Genomic DNA, 14,688 nt, shown 5'->3' with positions numbered 1-14,688 from the left:
TTTCTTCTCTGTATGTATTATTGTAGAGTCTACCTTACAATATAAAGCGCCTTGAGGTGACTGTTGTTGTGATTTGGTACTATGTAAATAAAATTGAATTGAAATTTGAATAAATAACTAAACTCCAACTTCTGAGTTTACTAAGTAGGTCTAAGGTTCTTGTTATGAAAATTCTGTAAAACATATTTTTGTAAGCAATATATGGATTTTAGTAAAGTGTTTTATGTGTTGTTTTATAAACCAGTCAACTCTCAAGATGTCCACCACTTCATAATCACTGTTCTTAAGAAAAGTATGGGGGGAAAAAATATTTACACACACACCTAGAGAAACTTGTACTTCCTTTTAAACTTCCAACTGGCAAAGCACATACACGCACTAGCTGAGAGATCCTCACATTAAATCCCTCCCACCCCATCAACAGTTTCACTCTGAGGCCCACAAGCAAACTGATCCTGGCACGACCGAAGAATCGGCACAAAGACATTCCGCTTCTCACTCCCCCCCGCTCCCCCCGGTAGTTTAATCAGCTTCAACCAATTACAACAGATGTGTCATTTAAATCCAACTACATGCATGGCAGTCCGAGGTGTGCAGTATTGGTCCAGCTCTGAAAGAATTACGAAGCTTGATGAGGTTTAAAACAAAATAAAAAAAATAAATAGCACTGAAATGACCGAACAAGACGAGACAGAGGCAAGGTGTTGGTTTAGTCACAGTTGACACGAAGCTTAAAGTCTACATACAGTATGAGGTCCCTTCAAAGGGCAGGTTTCACCCATCTTGTGCACTTTTTCAGATTCAAACCTTCTACACTGATACTTCCTGCTAGCATGAGAGAGTTCAATGATGGACACAGGATGTCTCTACAATACAAATTTTACAAAAAGGAAAAAAAAAAAAAAACAAGCTGAAAAGCAAATGTTCATATTTCACTGAAGTAACAATAAGCAAACAAAAGCCATGTGTGCCCTTAAAAGGCTCGCTTACCTCCACTGAATGCCCTGCAGTTTGACCTGAAAGTCAAATTTTAATTTAGACACAGACCTGTCTGTGATTCAATTCGTGGCCTATGAGAGGTATTCTGCTACAATGCAGGCTCTTTTACAGTTTTATAATCATTTCTTTTACAAAAACAGGACATCCACAGCAAAAATGACTTTTCAAAAAAGATATTTCTTTTCATCATCTGAGAAACTTCCAAATGAGTCAATTATCCCTTCATGTCGGGTTCTATAATACGCTAAAATAAGACATATTACACAGGAAAATTGAGTGTGACGCTAGGCTACTGAAAATGTACAGAGAACACTCAATAAGAGAAGCCTTAACATCACTTGAAAACTTGTTACAAAGACTCAGAGCTGTACAATAAGGTTTCTAAATATTATTAAAACATGTGCACAGGGTTGTGTAATGGTAACAGCATAACTGTCAGGAAAAAGCCCTACACTGAGGTACACTTGTCTATACAAAATAAAATAGTGTCATCAACCTTGTGTGCACAAACGTGCCGCCCAAAAAAAAAAGTTGATAATCTAAAAATAAAGTTCAGAAAAGTCTTCAGATCTTCAGGAGCTTTCATGCTGCAGATTTGTGGCTGTGGTTAGAACTGCCGCGGCGTTCCTTTAAAGGTTTTGAATCCCCCCACAGTGCCGCCACTGGGAATGGAGTTGTTGGTGATCTGTACAATTCGGCTCATTCCAGACGAAGAGTGACTGCAGAAAGACAAAAAGGTCATGTCTGAGAAGGATAGAAGGGAAGCGCGCTACTCTGCTTTCTCAACAGGTCTCCATTATGCAGCATACCTGGAAGGCGGCATCATGGCGCTCCGAGAGTCCCCCATCCTGCGATTATCGGAAAAGCCTCCACGCTGCGAGCTTGAGCCACCGTGCCACTCCTTCCTCATTCCCTGCTCCCTGCCGTGACGTTCCACTACGACCTGGCGACCTGAGCTGAAAGGCTGCAGAGGCAAAGGAAATGCTGAATGCTTGACGGCAAAACAAAAATGGTCATCTGAGCAATGAAAGTGGAACCGTAAGAACATTACTCCGATCACTAAATAGGTTCCAAAACTAAAGATTACTTTCCACAATTTCAAAAAACAAAGAAACAAATAAGAGACTATGAATTTTAAAAAGTATGTCATTGAATTTTGTATAATAAATTTCATAACAAGTTAAATAAACAACCTTCATTAAGAAAGCGTGCACCCACGCTTTCTTAATGAACTAATTTTGCGTTCCAGAAAAAGTGAGGAAAAATAGGATGTGTTTGGGTCTCTCATATAGAAGAAAACCAACTTAAAATGTAAATGTTTTCCATTTCAGGGAAAGACAGGATCAGGGAAAGACGGCACTCCTTTTTCAGAAGGTAAGCTCACCTGATCACTCATCACCATGGGTCTTCTTTCATCTCGATCATTAAAGCTCCTTTCACGGTTGATAGAGTGGCCTCCTCTGAGAGCAGGACCTGGACCGACACCTGGGCCATCCCTGCCCGATCGCTCTGCACGCATGCGCATAGGCCCGCTGCTCAGCCCAGCAAGAGATTACAAAGAGAGATTAGCTTTCAAAAACCATCAAGCAACTAATAATGCTTAATCTTTAAACAGGAGTTTTCCTTTACCGCATATCTCCCTTATTGGAGTTTATCCCGCCGTCATTCTTCCATCCATGCCCTCCATCCCTCGGTGCGCGACTGTGCGACATGCCCGGCATTGCAGCTCTTGCTCCCATAGGGCGATCGTGCATGGGAGCGGGGCGTCTGTCATCTCTGTCCCGGCGGTCGGTGTCCCGAAGTTCAGCCCGTGGAGGTGGCGGCGGCTCAGCTCTGCGGACCGTTTCAAAGTTTTTGTGGTAGCGATCAAAGCCGGAGCCTTCTCTGTGAGGAGCAGGCCGACTCTTCTTCACCTCAGGCTCGCCGTCAAACCGGTTTCGTCTTGGAACACAAAGAGGACCAAAATGTAATTCACAGAAAGTGCAATAAAAGCTTTCTTTGGAGTCCATAAAGAATTCCAACAACTACATTAGTACACTAGTAAACTAATGTAGTTTAAACGTGTACCTGTCATACGTGTTGGGTGGTTGGCTGGCGGTCACGGGGAAGCGGCCTCTCTCTCGGGGAGTGAAGTTTGTAAAGCGGTTCTGCTGCCGGTTGTAGTTGGAGCCTTGATTCAAACGGGCGTCAGACTCGGGCTGTATCTTCTTGTTGCCGTTCCAATAGGAGTCGTCTCGCCGACTGAAACATCGAATACAGACATTGAGTCATGAGCGCGGGACGCCACCTGTCACTCTGTAATATAGATAACACTAGCTACCACTATAAACACAACATTACGTTTGCTCACAAACTTTACATATTATGTAAATGCCACTCGATAACAGCGCTCCCTCCCCTAATGAAAACCAAAAACTCTCAGATTATGGTTGTGCTGCGCGCACACAGACCCAATGATGATATTTTCTGTACCGAATTCAAACTGACTAAAATTTTACTTTTGAGAAAACAGAAGAAAAAGCTGTTAAGCTCTTCATCAGCTGCTCAGTTTCCATTTTAAAACAAATGTAACTCATGGGTAAAGACGCGAGTAAAATGATTATCCACACTCGTCTTCACATTAAAACAGCTGAGAGACAAAACGATATGTACCCGTGTTCCACTTCACGGCCTCTCTTCAGGTTGTTTCTCTTTTCTTGCTCAAAGCGAAGCTGCTCCTGCTGCCTCCGCAGTTCCTCGCGCTCACGGGCCATGCGCTCCGCTTCCTTCCGCCTTTCCTGAAAAAAATAAATACAAATTTAAACAATTAAAAACATGGCTGCGGTTACACCATTAAGTTAGATTTGATTTAGATTTAAAGAGGTGATAAAGCCGCTCCCATCTTCCTCAGCTCGCCCTTGCCTCACCAGGTTAGCACCCTTTATCCCTTAAATGCTAATGAACAAGAAGCTAACGTGGAGTCTCACACATGCTGCTGCTGGGCAGTTTTAAAGTTTTGTACCCAACTTTGTTGAAGCGGCAGCAAACTTTCTCACAGCTATTGCAGTTTCTGATGCATTTGCCACCACATCTCATCTATTACAAGCTTCATATTACCAATATGTTGACAGCAGCTTTTGAATGCCAGCTGCTAATATTAGTCAGTGCATGCAAGGGTTAGTAGACTGCTACATCTGTGACCACCATTTCTAGCCGTGCTAACTGACAGCTATAACATAAAAAGTTAGTCCGATACATTTTTCACGCTGTACCTGCTCTATACGAATTCTCTCCCTCTCAAGCCTCTCCCTTTCCAAGCGCTCCCGTTCCAGTTTTTGCCTCTCCATCTCCAGTCTCTGGCGCTCCCGGAGAAGGTTCTCCCGCTCTTCCCGCTCCCGCAACAGGCGGATACGCTCACGCTCCCGACGTTCATGTTCTGCAATTTCACGGCGCCTGAAGACAAACAAGACAACCCTCGCCTTGAAACTCAAAACATACATCAGCCTCATCATTTTATAAATCTTGCAAATGTAATAACTTGTGTGCGTACTTGCGCAACTCCACGGCTCTACGGACACGCTCCATACGAGCCATCCTTTCACGCATCCTCTGCTCCTTCTGCTCCTTAATTTTCTCAAAAGGTAAGATGTCCCGCTCCTCCCCCTTTTTCATAAAAGGTCGCATTTTATCTTTCATCATCTCCAGCTAGTAAGGAAATAGAAATTCAAGCTTAAAAAGAATAACTAAAGCGCATTAATCCCAAACAAACAAAATTATAGAGAGAATTTCGTACCTCCTCGGGAGGAATCAAACTTTTTGGCCGTCTTTGAAAGTTCATGTTAACAAAAGGCTGAAAAAGTATCAAACGGAGCACATTTTTATTCATCTGAAGACAAACATTTAAAATGTGTTTAGAATTAAGCAGAAATAATTCTTACTTTGTCAAAATACTTTCCCCTTCTGAAAGGTCTCATTTTGCCAAAATTAGACTCTCCTTTGTTGTGATCTATCGCCATCATCTTGCTTGGGCTCTTTACCCCTGTTAAAAAAACAAAAAGCTAATTAAGACCACAAACCAGCTACGTTACACTCTAAAATCAGAGGTGAGTAGAGGGCTAAAACCTACGGCCATGCTTTCTGTCATCCTTCTTTGCACCTTCATGTCCCGAACCAGATGAAACGGAGCTGGATTTTCCGCTTCTGGCCTCTTGCTTCTTGGATACGTCTTTGTCCTTTTCAGAGAGTTTATCAACTTTCTTGTCTTCTTTTTTGTAGGCTGCCTGTGGCCTAAATGAGAAATGGACAGAAAGTTAAATAGGCTTTCAGACGATTACCATTAGCACTTTTTCCCCCTTCCTCCCGTCACTTACTTGTTAGTCGCTTTTATCCCGGTGGAATTGCGCTTTTCATTTGCCTTCTCCTCTGCTTCTTTCTTTGAGGGCTCCTTTTTGAAGGGATCATTTTTGGCCTAAATACAAAACAAACAAACAAAAACCAGCAATGAAAAATGAGTGATACAGGGCCAAGGTTTTACTCTATGAAGAAATGAACCAGGATGCATTCAACCAACCCTTTCGACATATATCTGCTGTCCATGAAGCTCTGTGCAGTCCAGGTGGGAGATGCAGCGTGCCACCTCTGTGCCGGACGACATCGTCACCAAGCCGTAACATTTCGAACCAGGACTGCGAGCGTTCGTAACCACCTTGGCACTTAAAACCTGTTGGAAATTTTTTTCTCTATGATGTCAATCATAAAATTCTAAGAATATTTTCTTTGCTCAAAAATAACGACAACTAATTAACCCCACACACAAAAAAGAAGTTATCTACCTTGCCATATTTGCCAAAAAGGTTCTTCAGATCAGCTGCTTTGGTGTTTGAAGAAAGACCGCTCACCCAAATGTTACGAGACGAGCTGGCGGTGTTGGTGCCGCTTACAGCTCCTAATAAACATGTTTTCCAAACAGCAGCAGTATTAGAAAAACAAAAAACTACACCACGCTGAATATATGTACATTTTCCTCTCTAAAAACATCCTTACCCTTCTCATCTTTTGCAGTTTTTCCATCTCTGTCTCTTGAAGAGCTAAAAAGCAGAAGGTTGAAACAACAAACAGGAAATGAATGACGGTAAATAACACCATGACGTAAGCTGACAGGCACACAGCTAGTGGAATAAAATAACTCGTGGTTCTGTTGAGGGGGAAAAAAAAATCCTTTAGGCAAGACGTGGATCTGAAACAATGTCTCAAAGGCTTCATTGATTTTTCCAGTGGTGAGATGGGGTCAAGTTGTCAGCCAATTTATTCTCTGGACCAATGAAATCTTCGGAGGTTTGTTCAACTTCAGCGAATCATTTGGCCACAAAGGGGGGAAAAAACGTCATCACAGAGACTAATGCTCTTTTACACTGCCTTGTGTAGAAACTGGAAAAGGCTTAAAAACTGCTGGAAAGGCCAAAGTAACAAAATAAGAGTCGTTCTCTCAGCTTGTGGTTACCGTCACATTTTAACCAACTTCAGAGAAATAAATCAATGCAGTAAATGGCAGGATTAGGTACATCAGTGAACATTTCCCTCATGGCAAAAAAAATTTTAAAAAATAAAAAATATTTCTTGAGGCTACCCACAATGTTGCGTTCTTAGTGAGCTGGACTTGGTAGTAGTATCAAAGAACTGACATAGAAAGACAAACCTCTTTGCTTGACCTGATGCCCCAGTAGTGCAGGGGCCTTTCTTCCCAGAATCCTTCTCTTTATCACCCGTTTCCACTTTCTTTGTGGCGTCTCGGCCGTCTTTCTTCATGGGCTCGCCACGGGATCCATCGTCCTTCTTACCATCTTTGTGGCCCTCCGACTCTTCCGCCTTCATGTCATCGTCTGGGCTCGTCTCAGCAGAGGCCTCTGGCTCATCAGTGCCCTTCTCTGCCTCTGAATCTGGAAGTTTCACATGTTTACCTGTTTCCAGGAGGTCGTCACCATCAACATCCAGAGTGATGGCATCTTCATTTGGGATTGAGACGGATAGGTGATCCTCCTCGGCTTCTTTAGAGGAATTCATGGCTTCAGCATCCATCTCAGCCACTTCAGGCTCGACCTCTGGATCCTCATCCGCATCTGGTTCAGCATCGGGATCGACCTCGGGCTCAGCGTCCACCTCTGGCTCAGGCTCTGAATCAGCCTCAGCCGCCACAGCGTCTGTCTCGGGTTCAGCCTCAGAGTGAGCGAGGCTGTCCTCACAGGGTGGAGGCTTAGAATTTTCACGAATACCATCATCTGTATCAGTTACATCTGAGGGATTTAACAAGGATAAACATGGCAAAAACACAACTTTTAACATTTGACATGTCGCATGTTACTTGACCTATAAAGTAGAATAGAAAGCACATTTAGTGTTAATGGTCATCGAGGGCGTAGACACCACAGGAAGACACAAAACACACAACTCCTTGGACATGTGGGAATATTTCCGTGCTTCTCATTTCTTGACACATGAAGTACTTCAGTATGAATTCGATTCCGGATACGTCCTACGACAAGTCGTGGTCGCTCTTCAGAAAGTTCACATGTGGAGGAATGGCATCAGTTCATCTTTTGGTTTTTCTCCATTTAGCCAAAATACATTCCCGGTGTGTCAGTTCATGGAAAGTCGTCTGAGTTTTAGGATATCTTCTTTATCATCCAGCATTTCTTGTATAATAAGTGTCTTCTCTTAGCAGGTTTTATATGGGGGGAAAAAAATGTAAAAATAGATAAGTTATCATCAAATCCAACCCGCTGTAATGTGTCCATTCAGTCACACCCATGCAGTGTAGAAAGAGTCCATCCCTTTGTGTACGACAGTCTATCCTTGCTCAACATGTTGTGGTATCTTCACTGCACACATCATGGTGGGGCTGGTTTCTCTCTGCTTCTTGAGAAACAGCTTCTGTACGTGTACAACATGCTCACATGAATGTCGCAGTCCTTGAGTCAACCCATGTAGCGACTTCATTCACAGAGCGTCTCACCTGCCAAGACCTAACATGAGGTTCCCGTTTCCTGTGGCAAATGGAGTGAAGCATTCAGATCTACCCAACACACATTTTACAGGTCCTGTCCAATCATGCTGTCAATCACAGCGACAACAAGAAAGTGCAATGATCCTCGAATCTTACAAGCTGGTGCTGCCTCCAATTTTCATTCAACACAGTGAATATATTCAATCTTCATTTCCTTAGGCGATGTAGGGAGACGAATGCCACTAAAAACAGAAATTCACTGAAGCAACCAACGGTTTTCTTTTAAATATTTTGAGCAATCCAAGAAAACCGGGTACCCAGGCATCCTGTATCCAATGACTGACATGCGATGCAAAACAACAACAAAAAACCTTGACTCGATCTTGAGAAATGTCTCAATTAATCAGGTCTTTGTTCCTCCTTTTATGTGTTGCAACCTAGATAGATGCAGTAGCTACCGGAAGCATGAAATACCACATGATACATGGATTGTACCTGGAGTTAGCTGTTGAAAAAGACAAAAAAAAAAAGGGGGGATCCAAATGTTAGCATTGGGGATTGGTGTGCCATCATACATACCCTTTTCTGACTCATACTCTTCAGCCTCCTAGAAAACAAAAACACTCAGGTGAGTCAAGAAGGCTGTCAGTGTCAACAACAAAAACGGGTTGTGTCAATGTCGCAAACACCAACAGATGTGCTTAGTACAGTCACCTTGGAAAAATTGTCATCTTCCACGGTGTTGTCCAAATCCGAATCCACTTTCTTTCCTAAAAGATTAAATTAAAACATTAAAACTCAACATGAAAACATTTAGAAAACATGAACTTGCTGAGGCCCCAGTCACACAGTCTGTGACCATCTGGCAACCTCCAGTCATAAGTACAAATGTGTACTCCCCAGTTGTTTGAATGTGGCTGCTGGCAGTCACTGTGAATTGACTGGTAAAGCCCCACTGACGCAGGCCAATAGGCCGGTCAGTCAATCTGCTGGAAACCAAAACAATCGCAAGGAGGTATTTGGTGCAACACCCTCTTTGTGAATGTCACTGGGTAACAGCCAGCACCCACTCACCAAATACACACTTTCCTCTGACAAACAGAGGATGCCAGGGTCTCGCTGACCACACCTGGGGCAACCTGACTCTTATAAAAGAAAGCAAGATTACCTTTGGCTTTTCCGCCTTTGCGAGTTGGTGTTTCAGCTGACAGCTGGAGCTGAATGTTTTCTGGGTCGCCACCTTCATCCTCAATAGCCTTAAAAAACAATCAAGCAAGAATTACTAATTAATCAGCATGCAAATTAAATAATGAAACAGCTGGCACGTAATAAGAGAGATACATAAATGCAATGACACTGAACTTTTGCCATGCTTCCCGGAGCACAGTGACTGACCATTATTCACAGATTATTCACACTCTGGTTTGGTTTATATGCAAGGCTGAAATATCGCATCGCAGCTGATTGCGATTCAACTGACGGCTCACAAATTTTGCTTTAAGACTGCGGAAACATGCGCACAAAAAAAGCACGCCGGCGGCGTATATTAACAATATTTATAGCTCAGCTCCTTCTTAGGCAGCAAAGCGGATTATAGATCATCATGGACACTGAGACCGACTTTTAAATGTCAACATCAGACAGCATTGACGTTTAGCTAAAAATCTATTAAACAAGCTCCTCCGTCTGTTTAAACCAACCACATGTTCGGCTATATTAATTAAAACAAAAACAAAAACAAACAAACAATTCTATTCGTACCCTGGATGTGTCAGTACTCATCGTGAAAACTCAATCGAAAACAAGCAAAACCAAAACCAAAAAACAGAGCAGCTACTGCGCTCTTATTTAGATCCGGACTTACAATGAGCGCATGCGTAGTTTAACAATAAAATCCACACTTCCAGCACCTGGGATCAATCACGCGCAATCTGCTGCATCTGTTTGCGCTGAGATTAAGTGGTCCTCAAATGCGGCATCGAACCAGAGAGCCCTCGTTCGTCTGACGTTTCGAGGCGAAGGGGGAATAAACAGGCCTTTTGTTTGGGCACCCCCGCTAATTTAAGGCGAGCGTTAACATTTTTATACACTTCAACACAACCTCCTTTGGGTTCTGGTCCGCGCTACAAACACGACATATTTCCCGACAGATATCTACGCCAGCTTTAATGCATCTTAAAAACAAACTCGGTCACTCTTGCAATGAAACTACGAGTGTTGCTCGCTAGAATCGATGGGAAATCTGTGACTACACGGGCTAGCATTAGCGTTAGCATCTGTGCACCGCGCAGCCAGGCTCGGTCATCGTTTCTGCACACAGCTCCGTCTGACTCACCTGTCTAAGTCGCGCGACAAGAACGCTCTTCACACCAAAGGTGTCCAAATTTCTTCGCTTGAGCTCCGATTTAAGATCAACAACTCTTAATTCCGATATCTTCTTGCACTCGGTTGAAATGGCACCCGACGCCATTTTACCTCAAGATTACGGAATGGTTGCGCGCGCAACACTCCCCGCGTCTTCTTCGTTGGTTTTCACTAGTTACTGATTAAATGCTTCACCGTCATCTATTGTTAAGGCGAATACTTCTTATTTTGGATGCTCCCTTTAGGAATAGCCACAACGGATCATCTGCCTCCATCTCACCCTATCACTAACATCCTCTTCTGTCACATCCATGAACCTCCCTCTGTGGTCTTTCTCCTTTCCGGCTCCATATTCAGTATCCTTTGTCATATATATACATATGCTCATTTCTAATCCTAACCATTCTGGTCACTTGTGGTGAAAATCTTAATATCTTCATCTTGGCCTCTTGTCTTTTTTTTTTTCTTTTTTTTTTGTTTGTCAGCGCTGCTGGCTCCAAACCATAAATCATAACAGGTCAGTACCATGTCGTAAACCTTCCCTTTTATTCTTGCCGCTCGCCTTCTGTCACAAATCACCCCTGACAGTAGTCTCCACATGCTCCACCCTGCCTGCACATAGATGTGTATTTGTGTCATCACTTTGACAAGCAGGAGCTTATAAAACCTTTCCATAACAAGTGACACAGTTTTTACTTGAAGGGTGTACATATACTATCACAAAGTAATTACTAAGCAAGACAGCTCCTTCTAGTGTCCCTCAGCTGGAGATGAAACAGCGTTCCACTTATTCACAAAACCTTTGACTGCCCTGGGGGGAAAAATACTTACATTATATTGTTATGTTACATTACATTATTAAAAGCAGCCCTGGTTTCTTTCTAGCGCTGTGGCCAGGCTTACAGAGAGTCACGACTCTCCTGAGCCTTGTATGGCCTTAGCTCTGAGTAGTAAAGACTTAATGATTTTCTCTATATATACAATTTTAACTATTAGAAAAAAATATTGATTACAGCCCAATCACTGAGTGGACCAACTTTAATAAGTGCTATTTATTCTGATTGCTTCTCTCATTTTGAGCTCTCTGAACTAATTACTTCTCATGCTTAAAATAACGTCACCATCTCACTCTGACCTCCAGTGAACCTGTCACATTGGCCCCTTTGAGTTTTAAACAGCTGTGCTCTTTTTCCTCTGCAGCATGTTGTGGGGTATTTTTGTGTGCGATAACCTCACCGTCGAGATCACAAAAAAGTGGGCTGTCAACGTTAACGTGGATTAATCCGTCATCACGATTAAAATTTGTAACGCAATTAATGCATCTGGAGCGCAAAGTGACTCAAAATCTCTGAAATGTCTCTGTCAACACATTTCAGGCAGTTTGTCCAAAGTTTGTCCATTCTGCACTCCAGATGAGTTAAATGCATTAAATTTTAATCGCATTAATCGTGATGACACATTAACGTGTTAACGTTCTGCTGTTTTCCTGTCTTCCTCCTCTACTTCATAACCACCCACTACACCCACTTCTAACTCATCAGCTTAAACTCATTTCATTATTCAGCACATTCAACACTTCAATAACATCAACTTTATTTTCTTCTTCCTATACTCAGTCACTGACTGTCATAAGATAAGATAAGATAAGAACTTTATTTATCCCGAGGGGAAATTCTTTTGTCATATGCTCAATGCAGCAAGAGAGTCAGAGGAACAGAGGGATAACATATACAATATATACAATAAGAATAGTAGTATACAGTAATATACAGTAGGATAGTGAAAAATATCAAATAACTCTAACGAAGTAACAATATAACTATATCCTGAAAAAATAAATAACTTAACTATCAATGCAGGGGACTCTAAAAAGTGAAATAGTTCTATGTAGTTGAATAAAAGAGTAGCAGCATGTGATGGGGAGATGAAACTGGGTACCGGTAGTCCTCAACGATCACATCAGCCCCTCTGATGGTGACAGGGGTAGGAGGAGGAGCATGCTTCCGAAAGTCCATGATCAGTTCCTTTGTCTTTGTGATGTTAAGTTGTAGAAGGTTTAGCTCACACCACTCAACAAAGCTGTCCACTACACTCCTGCACTCCTCCTGCTGTCCATCCCTGATAAAGCCCACAATGGCAGAGTCATCAGAGAATTTCTGCAGATAACATGACTGAGACCTGAAGTCAGATGTGTAGAGGGTGAAGAGGAATGGTGACAGGACAGTTCCCCGCGGCGCACCTGTGCTGCTCAGGATGTTATCTGAGCGGCAGCTCTTCAGTCGGACATGCTGTGGTCGACTTGTTAAATAGTGAGCCAAGCTACCAGTGGGGCGTCCACCTGCATTTCCGTGAGCTTATTCCCCAGCAGTGATGGTCTGATCATGTTAAAAGTACTAGAGAAGTCAAAGAACATGACCCTCACGGTGCTCCCAACAATGTCCAGGCGAGAATAAGCCTGGTCTAGCAGGTAGATGATGGCATCCTCCACGCCGATACGGGGTTGATAAGCAAACTGCAGGGGGTCTAGCCAAGGCTCCACCAGCAGACGCAGCTGTCTCAGGATGAGTCTCTCTAGCATCTTCATGACAGATGAAGTCAGAGCCACTGGCCTGTAGTCACCAGGGGTCGACGGGTTAATCTTTTTAGGGACAGGAACCAGGCAGGATGTCTTCCAGAGTGATGGGAGCCTCTGCAGTTTCAGACTCATGTTGAAGATCCGATGTAGAACTCCAGACAACTGGGAAGCACAGCACCTAAGGGCCCTGGGACTGACACCATCCGGGCCAGCAGCTTCAGGCTACGACCACACTAGCCCGGATAAATTTGAAAACGGCGTATAAGTCTGAAAATGCTCCGCGTCCACACTATCGTTTTCATGCGTTTTCACGGAGTTGTTCATCCACATTGAAACGGCCAAAAACGCTTACGTTCCAGTACTGCGCATGCGTGAAACCCAAGACTATTCGACCTGCCTCATTTCTGTCTGCCGTTTATTTACTTTCCGGCTCTTTGAAACGTTGTGCCAAAATGTTGAGGAAAAATGTTGAGTTTTTTAAATGGACTAACAATGAGGTGCGAGCAACACAAAAGAACAAAGTTGCAAGAGCGAGTGAGAATGAAAGAATTTGAAGAAAAGCTATCTGGAGCATGTACAAAGAGATATTAATCTTTAATAGGGCTGTCAAAATTGAGAGCAAACAAAACAACTGCTGTGTAACGTCTCCGCTATCTTAGTTTAATTGGTCACATGACTGCATCACATGACTAAAATGTGTCATGTTTTCGAAAAGGCTCTGGGTTCGCTGTCCACTAGTGATGTGCGATACCACTGATTTCCTTTCCGATCCGAAACCACGTAAAATTCAAGGTGGTATCAACGATACTGATCCGATACCGATACTTTGTACAAAAACTTATTTTATTTATTGTATCTCAAATTATAGCGTCATAATGATTACAGGACATCAGATTACTTGTTCTTATCACTTAATAGACTTGTAGTCAAGACCGCCTAATCCGAGACCAAGACAAGACCAAGACAATAGGGTATCGAGACCAAGACAAGACCAAGACAATAGGGTATCGAGACCAAGACAAGACCAAGACAATAGGGTATCGAGACCAAGACCAAGACCGAGACCGAGTCGAGACGAGACCAAGACCAAGACCGAGACAAAAAAAGTCTTTAAACTCCAGCCAGACGCTGCTTCGTTTACGGGTGTCAGGCATATTTATGTGTTTTTGCTTTCGCACAGCCCTCACACCGCTGTCTACTGTCTCACTCACTTACTGAGAGGACAGACGCACGCTCCACTTGACTGTCGCGTCTCTCACCCTCTCTGTTTTTCACATAATGATATTATCCCTCCATATTGTGATTGGTGATTGGTGTGAGAGCTGAGCAGCGAAAGGAAATTAAGTGAGGGTAGAAATAACTGAAAGATTATTAGGCTCCGTTTTGAGTTTTGTTAAAAAAAGAATGACTTCATATAGGAAAAAAATAAATATCACATATGCAGGACACCTTAAACTAGTTTTTAATTAAGCAGCAAGGCAGAACAAAGTCGGGGCTGTATCAAAACACAGGGACTAAACCCCAATTCAACCAGACCCAGAACTGATCCGGAATTAAAACAGGACTACAACAGTTCAAAATCAGGACTACTTAGGACTTAACCAAGACAGAACCAGAATCAGAACTAGATGATAGTAGCACTGAAAATCATCATAGACCTGCACTACACTTATTTTTTTAATTCTACCAAAGTACACTATTTAGATTGAGAAAAGTTTATATAATTATTTAGCCTTGTTGTGCAAACAAGCCTGCATAACTTAATAAATAT

General features: G+C 42.8%; 1 protein-coding gene across 2 annotated transcripts; it reads right to left on the bottom strand.

Moving 5' to 3' along the window:
* Window positions 1–690: 690 nt before the first annotated feature.
* On the bottom strand, window positions 691–10,470 carry sltm (SAFB-like, transcription modulator). Of its 2 annotated transcripts, none has more exons than XM_031758087.2 (20): window positions 10,314–10,470; window positions 9,147–9,234; window positions 8,693–8,748; window positions 8,558–8,585; window positions 6,674–7,268; window positions 6,022–6,065; window positions 5,811–5,923; window positions 5,549–5,698; window positions 5,349–5,446; window positions 5,105–5,265; window positions 4,917–5,017; window positions 4,772–4,828; window positions 4,529–4,683; window positions 4,251–4,431; window positions 3,652–3,776; window positions 3,067–3,240; window positions 2,629–2,940; window positions 2,384–2,531; window positions 1,809–1,963; window positions 691–1,718 (listed from the first exon to the last, which is right to left on the bottom strand). In XM_031758087.2, exons 1-20 carry the CDS (start codon window positions 10,446–10,448, stop codon window positions 1,607–1,609), a joined length of 2,988 nt encoding a protein of 995 aa, XP_031613947.2. In that variant the 5' UTR covers window positions 10,449–10,470; the 3' UTR covers window positions 691–1,606. The 2 variants fall into 2 exon arrangements, with proteins under 2 accessions (XP_031613947.2, XP_039466727.1); XM_039610793.1 differs by lacking the exon at window positions 10,314–10,470 and adding an exon at window positions 9,740–9,775.
* Window positions 10,471–14,688: the final 4,218 nt, after the last annotated feature.

This window comes from Oreochromis aureus, linkage group 1, assembly GCF_013358895.1.
Source record: "Oreochromis aureus strain Israel breed Guangdong linkage group 1, ZZ_aureus, whole genome shotgun sequence".
NCBI lineage: Eukaryota > Metazoa > Chordata > Actinopteri > Cichliformes > Cichlidae > Oreochromis > Oreochromis aureus.
This window is presented reverse-complemented; position numbering and strand designations above follow the sequence as displayed.